This window comes from Felis catus, chromosome X (assembly GCF_018350175.1).
Source record: "Felis catus isolate Fca126 chromosome X, F.catus_Fca126_mat1.0, whole genome shotgun sequence".
Taxonomy (NCBI): domain Eukaryota; kingdom Metazoa; phylum Chordata; class Mammalia; order Carnivora; family Felidae; genus Felis; species Felis catus.
The window spans coordinates 41,008,151-41,021,164 of record NC_058386.1 but is presented as its reverse complement, the minus strand read 5'-3'; the positions used below and the strand labels follow the sequence as shown (position 1 = coordinate 41,021,164).

Here is a 13,014-nt window from a genome sequence, read left to right as displayed (position 1 = left end):
CGCCCCTGGACAAATAAAATTTATAAGTGAATATCTATTGTGTGGAATATTATTCACCAATAAAAAGGAATAAAGTACTGATACAATACTACAATATGGGTGAATCTCAAAAACATGCTAAATGAAAGAAGCCAGTAACAAAAGACTAAATACTGCGTTATTTGGCAAATCTATAGAGATAGAAAGTAAAACTGTGGTGTCCGGCGGGGGGGGGGGGGGGCAGGGAGAAGTGGGAATAACTACTAATAGGTATGGATATCTTGTGGGAGATGAATGTGTTCTAGAATTAGATCATAGTGATGGTACCATAACCCTGTGAAGTTATTAAAACTATTGAACTGTACAATTCGAATAAGTTGTATGGTAGATGAATTCTATCTCATTAAAGTTACTTTTTAATATTAAAGTTGTTTTTTTAATTTAATTAGCTTTATACTTACATGTGCTTAAAATTTTTTTTATTTTATCATTTTAGAATGGTATAACCATAAGGGATTTATGCCTGGTTTTATGTTTGTACAGATTTGAACAGAATTATAATCAATAGTCAAGTAGAAATCTATATTAGTCTTTCAAGGTATCCATTAATTATATATTTGGTCCCAGAGATCACATTTTTATTAATATTTCTATTTATATACATTGCATATATATCTGATTATAGAAATAAGGTGTGCCTGGGGTGCCTGGGTGGCTCAGTCAGTTAAGCGACCAATTCTTGATTTTGGCTCGGATCATGATCTCATGGTCTTGGGATCGAGCTCCATGTAGGGCTTGGACTGGGTTTGGAGCCTGCTTAGGATTCTCTTTCTCCCTTTCCCTCTGCCCCTCTCTCATGGGTGCTCTCGCACACACACGCTCTCTCTCTCCCTCAAAAAAAAAAAAAATAAGGTGTGCTTATTATAAAAATTTTAGAAAATTTAGACATTTATTACTAGTCCTTTTCAGGACTAAACACATTTTTAATTTTTTTTTAAATTTTAATTCCAGTGTAGTTAACATACAGTGTTACATTAATTTCAGGAGTACAGTATAGTGATTCAACAGCTCCGTATATTACTCAGTGTTCATCAAGATATGTGTACTTTAAAAATTTTTTTAGGGGTGCCTGGGTGGCGCAGTCGGTTAAGCGTCCGACTTCAGCCAGGTCACGATCTCGCAGTCCGTGAGTTCAAGGCCCGCGTCGGGCTCTGGGCTGATGGCTCAGAGCCTGGAGCCTGTTTCCGATTCTGTCTCCCTCTCTCTCTGCCCCTCCCCCGTTCATGCTCTGTCTCTCTCTGTCCCAAAAATAAATAAACGTTGAAAAAAAAAATATCTTAAAAAAAAATTAAAAAAAATTTTTTTTAAATGTTTATTTATTTTTGAGAGAAAAAGGGACAGAGCATGAGCAGGGGAGGGGCAGAGAGAGAGAGAGAGGGAGACACAGAATCCGAAGCAGGCTCTAGACTCTGAGCTGTCAGCACAGAGCCCAATGCGGGGCTCGAACTCACAAACCATGAGATCATGACCTGAGCCAAAGTCAGACGTATAACTGACTGAACCACCCAGGCGGCCCAAGATAAGTGTATTCTTGATCCCCTTTACCTATTTCACCCATACCCCCACTCCCCTCCCCTGTGATAACCATCTGTTTGTTCTTTATAGTTAAGAGTCTGTTTTTTGGCTTGTCTCTCTCTGTTTTCTTCCTTTGTTCATTTGTTTTGTTTCTCAAATTCCACACATGGGTGAAATCATATGGTATCTGTCTTTCTTCGACTTGCTTATTTCGCTTAGCGTTATACTTTCTAGCTCCATCCATGTTGCTGCAAATGGCAAGATTTCATTCTTTTTATGGCTGAATAATATGCTGATATATATGTAGGCTGAATAATATGCTGATATATATGTACACCACGTCTTGTCTATTCATCTACTGAAGGACACTTGGGCTGCTTCCGTAATTTGGCTATTGTAAATAATGCTGCAATAAACCCAGGGGTATATATATCCCTCCAAATTAGTGTTTTTGTATATTTTGGGTAACTACCAAGTAGTGTGGTTACTGGATCATAGGGTAGTTCTATTTTTTATCTTTTTGAGGAACCTCCATACTGTATTCCACACCAGTTTGCATTCCCACCAACAGCAACAGTGCAAGAGGATTCTTTTTTCTCCACATCTGCGCCAACACTTGGGTGTTTCTGGAGTTTCTGCTTTTAGCCATTCTGACAGGTGTAAGGTGATATCTCGCTGCGATTTTAATTTTAATTTTGCTGATTACTGATAAAGCTATTTTGAAAACAAATAAACAAAAAGCCAGTTATCGCTTAAAAGCAGTAACAACAACTTCATGTAAAAGATTTAAAACATGTGGGGGTGGCTGGGAGGTTCAGTCGGTTAAGCATCCAACTCTGGCTCAGGTCATGATCTCACAGTTCATGAGTTTGAGCCCCAAATCCAGCTCCCCGCTGTCAAGGCAGAGCCCATTTCGATCCTGTCTCCCTCTCCCTCTGCTCCTCGCCTGCTCACGGGCGTGCTCTCTTTCTCTCAAATATAAATAAATATTTTTTTAAAAAAGATTTAAAACACGTAGACAATGGTTGGCTCCATAGCTCAGGGGTTAGAGCACTGGTCTTGTAAAACACGTAGACAAATTCTTTTAACACTCCTCCCACCAAGAGGTCCCCTCCCCTTGAACATGAACAGAATGTGGCAGAAGTAATGCTACATCACTTAAGAGGCTAGTTAGAAAACGCCATGCAGGGGGAAAGGAAGGGGGAAAAATAGTTTCCAACAGAGAGGGAGACAAACCATGAGAGACTCTTAAATACAGAGAACAAACTGAGGGTGGATGGGGCAGCAGGGGAGAGAGGGGAAATGGGTGACGGGCATTGAGGAGGGTGCCTGTTGGGATGAGCACTGGGTGTCGTACGGAAGCGATGAATCATGGGAATCAACCCCCGAAACCAAGAGCACCCTGTACATGCTGTATGTTAGCCAGCTTGACAATAAATTATATTTTTAAAAAAAAGGAAAATACAAATTAAAAAAAAGAATTCAGAGTCAAGAAAGAAAAGAAAAGAAAAGAAAAGAAAAGAAAAGAAAAGAAAAGAAAAGAAAAGAAAAGAAAAGAAAAAAGAAAAGAAAACATCATGCAGCTTCTGCCAGTCCCTCTTAGGACACTTGCCTTTAGAACCCAGCCATCACGCTGCAAGGAAGCCGCAACTATAAGAGGCCCCTGGCCCTCAGCCCTAGCTGAGCTCCTAGCTGAAAGCCAGATCAACTTGCCAGCCAGCTCTGTTATTAAGCTATATTTGAAAGCAGATCTTCCAGTCCTCAGTCAAGCTGCTGCATCTGATGCCATACAGAGGGGAGAGTCAACCTTGCTAAGCCCTACACAAATTGCAGAGTTGTGAACAAAATAAGTACTTGCCATTGTTCTAAGCCCTTAAGTTTTAGCGTGGTTTGGTATGCAGCAATGGATACCTAGAATATGCACTGTTCATACTTAAAACGCTAAAAACAGCATCTAGCCCCCTCCTCAATGCAGACGCTTCTTTCTAGTAGGTGGCCATCCAGGCACTGTCTGAATCTTTTGATTAATATGCACATCAGTTCCTCACAAAGCCATTCCTTCTGCTGATGAACAACCCTAGGAATTATGATCTGCTTTATAATAAGACCGGTTCTGCCCCCCCCCCCGTCCCCCTCCTCCCTGGCAATCTCTGGTGTGAGTTCTATCCTCAGAGGTGACCACTGTTGTCTAACCCCTCAGGCCAGGGCTTTACCTTATTAAATAGTAAAAAATTCTTTATCACTGTCCCATTTTATAGCCAAAGAACCTGAAATACACAAATTGACTGCTTTATTGGATAGGTCACGACACAGACACCAAATAAAACGCAGTTACTCGAATCCCTGGTAGAAGGCTTTTGTTTAGTTTTATTTCTACCAAACATGAGATAAGTGTAATGGATACAAGATGTGTTGCTCATACTCAAATTCACAAATTTCATACTTAGGCCAGCATTGTTTAGAGGACTAATCCTCATTTCTATCATCTAGGGAGAGTATTGGTATGAATAACCAGAAAATGAAAACTTCTTTTCTGTACCACTCCTCTTTTCTTTGTTTATACTTAAATTATTTCCTATTTTAACTCAATAAAGCCAGCCTGCTCATTAAGGGCAGGGATAATTCTTAGAATTTTGAGTCTTCCTTGGTGTTGGAGTGCATATATATATATATATACACACACACACACACACACATATATATGTATATATATATATGTGTGTGTGTGTGTATATATATATATATAGAATAATTTATCTAACTGTAAGAGGCAGCACACAGATAACAAGGGTAAAAGCATTTCTTTCCAAATGATTTAAAAAAAATTTTTTTAACGTTTATTTATTTTTGAGACAGAGACAGAGCATGAACAGGGGAGGGTCAGAGAGAGGGAGACACAGAATCCGAAACAGGCTCCAGGCTCTGAGCTGTCAGCACAGAGCCCGATGCGGGGCTCGAACTCGCTGACAGCGAGATCATGAACTGAGCTGAAGTCGGCCGCCTAACCGACTGAGCCACCCAGGCGCCCCTCTTTCCAAATGATTTAAAAACTGATGTTACAACCCGAAAATATTTCTCATGCCAATGTAGTAATTGTACAGTAACTTTTTTACTTTTTCAAAGTTAGCAGCAATAGAAAATAAGCTTCATACACTGTTGATTACAGTAAATCAGTTGCCATGACAACACCTAGTCTCCAAACATCCTGAGACAATTTCTCCTAGCTTCAGTCCCCTAAGACCAACCCAATTACACAAGTCAAAACCCAAAACCCAGAGGGCGCCTCTCAATAAAGATACTCTGATTACACAACCTAAGGAAAAATTTAGACACCACTTTTCCACGTTGCAAGGAAATTTTTCAGGCAATGCGTTTTGTTTTTACATCTATAATTGAATGGTAATTGTCTGATGTAACTTTAAAACTTATCTCGCTTATGTTCTCTGGGACGTATTTGCATTCTGTTCCTTATAAGGTACAACTAAAGTCTTCTAGGAGCAAGCAAGACCACGCTAAACTCAGTAAAAGTATCATTGGACTAATCCAGAACATTTGTACACTTGCCCAAACTGGCCTCACGAGAGATAAGGAACTAGAAAAAAAATCTTTAAAATCATATAAAATTTAGTAGGCTACCATAAATGAGGCACCGTAGAGTGAACTCCTAATAATTCCAAAAGAAAAAGAAAAATCCCAAAAAGAAAAAAGCAATGTTGGGAAACGTGGTACCTCCACTGTCTCAAAATGTAAGCTGGTAATTCTCTTTCTCGAACAGTCCAACAGATTTTTTTAATGTTTATTTATTTTTGAGAGAGAGAGAGAGAGAGAGAGAGAGAGAGACAGACAGACAGACAGACAGACAGCAAGCATGAGCAGGGGAGGTGCAGAGAGAGAGGGGGACAGAGGATCTGAAGTGGGTTCCTCCTGACAGCAGAGAACCCAATGCAGGGCTCAAACTCACGAACTGTGAGATCATGACCTGAGTCGAAGTTGGACGCTCAACCAACTGAGCCACTCAGGCACCCCAAGTCCAACAATTTTTTTTTATGTTTATTTATTCTGAGAGAGAGAGAGAGCAAGCAAGCAAGCAGGGAAGGGGCAGAGAGACAGATCTCAAGCAGGCTCTGTATTATCAGTGCAGAGCCTGATGCAGGGCTTGAACCCATGAACCATGAGATCATGACCTGAGCTGAAACCACGAGTCAGAAGCTTCATGGACTCAGTCACCCAGGTGCCCCCAACAGATTTTAAAACTGGACTGTTTTCATAATATAATGCTCATTTAGTTAGAAAATTCTGATTAGATGACTTGATCAAGATTTTAACTTTTATTATGCACATATCCAGAGGCATGAGCTCATTTTACATATCCAGTAATAGGTCTTCCACCTCTACAACTACAGTACCTAGTAGTGTTCCCCCAAAATGTTCCCTGTGATCACAAAATAGTGTCTACAATTGAAGGTTTATTACATGCTCATATGGGGCAGAAAGCTTAGGTGTTGGTGTCCACTACTGTATTTTTTGATGCACTTACTTAGCCAAAAAGCAAAAGAAAAAAAAAATCACAGAACACATCCATGTATCTAAAAGGAGAATAATTAACATGAGATTCTAACTAACCTGAACATTATATTAATAAAGGTTAACTTTAAGACAATTTATTATGAAGTAATGAATGAATCAAAAGGGCAACCATGACTAAATAAAATAAAAGCACTTTAGTTTTAGCCTATGACTTCAAAACAAAAAGCTGAAATAAAAATCAAACACACAAGCTTCTCTACAGCAGACAGTTCAAGGTTAAGGAGCATTGTTAGAAATAGTAAGACTGAGGAAATGAATCTTTTAAAAAACTGTCCACCAAATAACTTTAATTTTTTTAATGTTTATTTATTTTGGGGAGAGAGAGACAGAGTGCGAGCAGGGGAGGGGCAGAGAGACAGAGAGAGGATCTGAAGCAGGCTCCAGGCTCTGAACTGTCAGAACAGAGCCCGATGTGGGGCTCCAACTCAGAAACCAGGAAATCATAACACTTAACCAGGTGCCCTAAATCATAGGTGCAATATTTGTGTGTGATATCACAGCACCTTCCATTCCTAGGCAATAAAATGATACTATCAAGTATAGATAAGAGAATAAGTATACCATGCAATCTAAGAAGGATGTGAAAAATGGGACAGAGAGCTGCGACTCAAAATTCTGCAAAAAGCTTCCAGTTTCTTAAAGCTGACACTTGGAGAACTGAGTTTACATGAATAAATTATTCTGGCGATTGAAAACCATGCGGGAAGGTCTCTGAAATCATAATATGAATACCAACTTTAAAGTATTCACGGGTAAAGATAAGTTGCATTAAGCAAGGAGTTAACTGTTCGTAACGCTTATTAAAAAATCTTTTTCTGGAAAAGAAAAATAATTGAGAAGTCTATCAAAGTAATTTACTAAGCACAAATGCAGAACTATGTAGAAAGAGGAAACATTATGAAATTTATGACTAAGTGTGTTTTGTGCAACACCAGTGGACATTTCAAAGCTTTCTCATTTCTGGCTTATAGACCGAAGTAAAAAGAAGGGCGTTTTCATTCATTGAAAACAATAGTAAAGTACTGCCCGGTTTATGCTGGTTATTTTCACCATACAGTCTTAACACACATTCCAAGACTGGTCCGCTTTTCATTATTCCTTTCGGGGAACTGGAAGAGGGAGGAGGGAAAGCAAAATCAACAGTCCACTCGGTAACAGAAAATTCAGCAGAATATACCACTAGGCACTAAAGAGATTTACCCGCTGGGGCAGACAAAAGAGAAAACAGCCACAGAACGAACGTGAGCGGCGAAAGAGATGAGAATCGGTCCCACGTGTAACTCGACGACTGGACAAAACCCCGCTCCGCGCAGCGGGTGAAATGAACAGATCTGAGATTAGGGGCATTGGAGGCTCTGCTTCCTTCCCTACAGTCCGCCCTCGGACCGGAGGGAAAGCCCCCAGGACTCTGACAATGAGTTCGAAGGCGCCTTCCAGCGCTTTCACAGTCCTCCGCGGCGCTGTTATTTCACCGCTCCCCCCCCCAAAAGTCATCCCCCCCCCGACTTCCAACTACTCGCGTGAGAGAGAGAAGAACGCGCGCGCGCGAACTGCATCCGCTGGGTCGGCCCCCCTCAGTCCTCCGGGGCCGCCAGGGACCCCGGCTGAGCGGCTCGGGACGGCCGAAACCAATGGCCGAGGGACTTCGGTTACCTTCTCGCGCTGGTCCCAGCTGTACTGCTTCGGCTGCTCCTCCTCGCCCTCGGGCTGCGACTCCTTCTCAGCCTTCCGCCTCTTCGAGAAGAAGCAGCCCATGGTCCCGGCTTGCGGGTCTCGCTGGCCGCTACTCCTCGCCGGCCCGCTGGTTCGGGCACCTCCTGGGAGTGTGGCGTGGACCCCGGGCTCCCGGGCCCCGCAGCTCTCTGGACACCGCCCCGCGGAACCGCCAGCTGTCCCCAATCCGGGTTAGCCCGCCAGGCCCAACACCCCTTCTCTTTTTCCTCCTAGTCGCCCAGACGACCCATCGCAGCCAATGACCACTCGGCGCCCCGTGAGCCAATCAAAGCCCCGCGAGCGGCCCTGCGCGGCCTATGAAGAGAGGTCGACGGACCCATACAACCAATCCGCGCCCCGCTCCTGCGCCGGCCCCCAGTGGCGGGCCCGGCCGGCTCTGGCGCACGCAAGGCCGACCCCGCCCCCAGCCCGGCCCCGCCCCTCCGAGGACTCCCTGGGGCTCTCTAGCCGCTGGGAGTGCTGGCTCCGCCGTATTTTTGCCCTTGGTTCTCAGTTTCCAAGTTCTAGGCGCGGGAGGGATCCCTAGTTGAACATTAAGCTTCAGTTTTATGATGCAAGTGGCGAGGGAGCAGGAACTGCGGCTGACACAGGAAGGGGCCCTGAAATTCGTTAATTTTCCCCTCATCACACCCGCGCCACACCGTCTGGCCAGCGTCGCCCCTTCCGGAAACTTCCCCCAGCCACACCCCCCTTTGCCCTCTCTTCTGTGTTTTCTTAATACTTCTGCATATCACTCTAAAATTGCACAAGTACTTAATAAAATAATTGTTTGTGTATTCTCTATTAGAAATGTGAATTTCTTGAGACCAAAGAGCCGATCTCAAAGAGCATGTATCTTTGAATTCCCTAGGCCTGGCTCAGCTCCAGGCTAGGTGCTCGATAAGATGTTTGTCAAATGAATGCATGCATGAATGAATGCATGCTAGTGAAGGAAGCATTTACAACCTTTTATATATTCCTTATCGAAGACAGTGTCTGAAGTGTGTGTGCGATGAGGCGGGGGCGAGATGTCCTAGTAAAGGGGTTCTCCTCTGGAATTTATAGCCTAGGGAAGGACACAAGCATTGCCATATAAACAGCTTTGAGCAAATGGCATAGGGTCTGTCTGAAGGTATTAAATCTATGTATATATATATATATATATATATATATATATATATATATATACACACTAAATATTAACATTTGTTACCCTTGGGCTAAATTTACTACAATACACATGTATTGCTTCTGTAATAGAAAAAAAGGTTATTTTAATTCTCTGAGTACAGTATTTTGACATCTTGGTGGGACAGCAAATGCAGATCAGTTCAGGTTCAAATTTGGTTAACTTTTTACTTTCCCACCCTTATTTACATTTAGAGTATGTATCCTAAATGGGTCTCTGACTTAACTTGAGCATTAAGAATGTTCCCTTTTTCACTTCCTGTCTTTTACTGCACAATCAGGAAGAAAAAGTTCATGTGCTCAGGTATTAGAAATTACTGCAAATATAAGTTCCAGATCTTAGGCAACAGGGTCTTGACCTAGCACATACTTTTTCTTCTTCAGACTGAGATGAAAGGTCTGTGTGACGATGTTTTGGATAAGACCCCTAGATATTTTAGAGTCATAGAAGGTTAAAATTGTGACCACCGTGTAGTAGAGTGGAGGAAACAGGTACACAGAGATGAAGGGACTAATCTGTGGTCACAATGAGAGTGGTTGAGCAGGGACAAGAAAAACCCAGAGCTCACTCGTACCCTGAATGTGTTCCCTTCTGACTGATCTGAAATAAAGAAGTAAAGTATCTGTGTAGGCCATCTGATGCCTATGGGGGCTCTGTCCCACAGTGATGCTGTTCCTCTTAATGAACAAACAACAAAACTAATTTTATATTTATTTATTTATTTATTTATTTATTTATTTATTTATTTAGAGTGCAAGTCGGGGAGGGGCAGAGAGAGAGAATCCCAAGCAGGCTCTGCACAGTCAGTGCGGATCCAGATGGGGGGCTCAAACTCACGAACTGCAGGATCATGACCTGAGCCAGAGTCAGATGTTTAAATGACTGAGCCACCCAGGTGCCCCAACAAAACTAATTTTAGAGGAACGATCCCTAAAACTCTCATAGTTTTGCAGTATTCATTAACAAGAAACTCAAACCTAAAACAAAAATCTATATCCAGGGGCGCCTGGGTGGCTCAGTTGGTTGAGCATCTGACTTCGGCTCAGGTCATGATCTCATGGTTCGTGAATTTGAGCCCCGTGTTGGGCTCTGGTGCTGACAGCTCGGAGCCTGGAGCCTGCTTTGGATTCTGTGTCTCCCTCTCTCTCTGCCCCTAACCCACTCGCATTCTGTCTCTGTCTCTCTCGAAAATAAATAAACACTAAAAAAATTTTTTTAAAAATCTATATCCAACAGTAATCTTTGGGATCCTAAGCAAAAGTGAAGATAAAGTCCCCTTTCTGTTAAATTCCATCCCACCGGGGTGCCTGGGTGACTCAGTTGGTTGAGCATCCAACTCTTGATTTCAGTTCAGGTCATGATCCCAGGGTCGTGGGATTGAGCCCCATGTTGGTTCTGTGCTGAGCGTGGAGCCTGCTTAAGAGTCTCTCTCTCTCTCTCTCTCTCTCTCTCTCTCTCTCTCTCTCTCTCTCTCTTCCCCCCCCCCCCCCGCTCTCTCTAAAATACAAAAAACAAAATTAAAAAAATATTGTAATCCCAACCCGGGGCAGGGGGGTGGGGGTGAGGTGGCTCAGTCAGTTAAGCATCTGACTTTGGGGAAGGTCATGATCCCCTGGTTCGTGAGTTTGAACCCCACATCGGGCTGTCTGCTGCCAGCATGGAGCCCGCTTCAGATCCTCTGTCCCCACCTCTCTCTCTGCCCCTCCCCCGCTTGTGCTCTCTCTCTCTCTCTCTCTCTCTCTCTCTCTCTCTCTCTCTCTCAAAAATAAACACTTAGAAATTTACTAAAAAAATTCCATCCCACCATCACTCTTCACCAAAAATTAAATAAAGAATTAAATTAAATTAAAATTTAAGAACTCAGGATTAGAAAGCCAGGCAACAGAGCTAGTACAGAGCTCTGTCCTGTTCTTTCTTTCTCTTTCTTACTCTTTCTTTTCTGCTCCTCTCTCTTTTTCTCTTCCCTTCCCACCATGGATTCTCATTACCGCTTTTTTGTGTGTGTGCAAACCAGCTCTCTTTACATACTCATGGGCATATACCATATACGTGGCTGAGAACAGCCATCCCACCCTGATTCCTCCTGGCCTTCCTGTCCAAGTGCATGCTACAATCTCTTTATATCTTAGTTCCCATTCTCAAGGAAGATAACCACAGAAACTGCTGGCCAATCAATAACAGAATGGTTATCCATCGGTCAAGTGCTGGGAGCCTGGAGCCTGCTTCAGATTCCCTCTCTCTCTCTTTCTCTCTGCCCCTCCCCTGCTCGCTCGCTCTGTCTCTCAAAAATAAATAAACATTAAAAAAAGTTTTTTTTTAAGTTGGGTTGTGGGTTTGTACCTAGCCACAGGCTCCTGAGAGAGTCTGGGTTCCCCACGTGTCACGACCACAGAAGCGACATTGTGGCTTCTCAGAAGACAGACCTGAAGAGGTATACCTCCACAGCATGAATAAATCAATTACGGCAGCAACAGCCGCTGGAAAAAATCCCTACTCTATTTAAAAAAAATGTTTAATGTTCATTTATTTCTTTAATGTTCATTTATTTCTTTTGAGAGAAAGAGATAGAGAGTGAATGGGAGAGGGATAGACAGAGAGGGAGACCAAGAATCCCAAGCAGGCTCTGCACTGTCAGTGCAGAGCCCCACGTGGGGCTCGAACTCACGAACCAGGAGATCCTGACTGGAGCCGAAATCAAGAGTCAAGATGCTTAACGGACTGAGCCACCCGGGCGCCCCTTAATGGGGACACTTGAGCTCTGTTCCATGCTGAGTGTACACCCTCAGCTGGGAGGATTCGGATGGCTAGGGGACTGGCCAGAAATAACTCTATATGAAATCTCAGGGGATCTTCATGTGATCTCTCCAGCAAGGTGGCCTTAGGCTAGTCGGGCTTCGCATCTCGTGCTGGAGTAAACGTTCCAAGAGGCCAAGACAGAAGCTGCACGCCACAGAAGCCACGCAGTATCACTTTCACTGGATTCTATTGGTCGCACCAGGGCTGGTCCTGATTCACTAAGGGAGGGGACTAAACAAGGGAATGAATGACACCTTTGGGGTGTCATCTCAGAGGCTAGCCACCACAGTGGGAGTCAACTCTGTCAATAAGAATCCCATAGGTACTGAAGAAGGCTATTGGAAGGTTAAAAAAAAAAATTGCTCAGGCAATAATTTTTTTTTTCTTTTAGTAGATTTTTGAGCCAACATTCAGCTCATACGTTAGCTTTTAGGTACTTCTTACCAATTTTCTTTTACTACCTTATTCACCAATGCTAATTATTTTTAAAAGCATCAAAAATCGTGTGTGATCAGGTTACAAATGCTGTGCTTTTCTGACTGCTCTTAGCATAGGCTATCTTAGTCACTGCTATTGCTAAAATTCTTAAAGTAAGGCAAGAAAAAAGTATTTGGAAGTTAGTACAGAAGAGGAATGACAGGGGAAACAGACTTCTTACTCAGATTAGGGTGGGGAGGGTGGAAGAGTCTAGAAAGACGTCTCAGCAGTGAATGGATTTAGCAGCATAAAATAAAAATAATTCCAGTAACTTTTTACAAGCAAAGCAGTTCCAATGGAAACTATTTAAAAAAATAGCTTCTGGAATTAAAAAAAAAAATTATAGTAGAATTTCCATCTTCCAAATATTCATTTCAATACTTTTCAGGAAAGGGACAAACTAGGATAAAACTAAACCCACAGAGGTAATCAGAGTGTGGAAGTTCATGAAGTTTGTTTTTATCCTTGTGATTTTATTTTTTTAAATTATTTTTAAATGTTTATTTATATTTGAGAGAGAGAGAGAGAGAGGGAGAGAGAGAGAGAGAGAGAGAGAGAGACAGTGCATGAGCAGGGGAGGGGCAGAGAGACAGAGACAGAGACAGGATCTGAAGCAGGCTCCAGGCTCTGAGCTGTCAGCACAGAGTCTGACGTGGGGCTAGAACTCACGAGCCGTGAGATCATGATCCAAGCCGAAG

General features: G+C 42.8%; 1 protein-coding gene across 1 annotated transcript in view; it reads right to left on the bottom strand.

Moving 5' to 3' along the window:
- The window catches only part of RP2 (RP2 activator of ARL3 GTPase), a 50,729-nt gene extending 42,606 nt beyond the window's left edge, over window positions 1-8,123 (bottom strand). The window contains exon 1 of the mRNA XM_004000440.6: window positions 7,795-8,123. Within this exon, the coding sequence (XP_004000489.3) occupies window positions 7,795-7,896 (102 nt within the window). The 5' untranslated portion in view covers window positions 7,897-8,123. The remainder of the gene's footprint in view (window positions 1-7,794) is intronic.
- Between the last annotated feature and the right edge of the window lie 4,891 nt (window positions 8,124-13,014).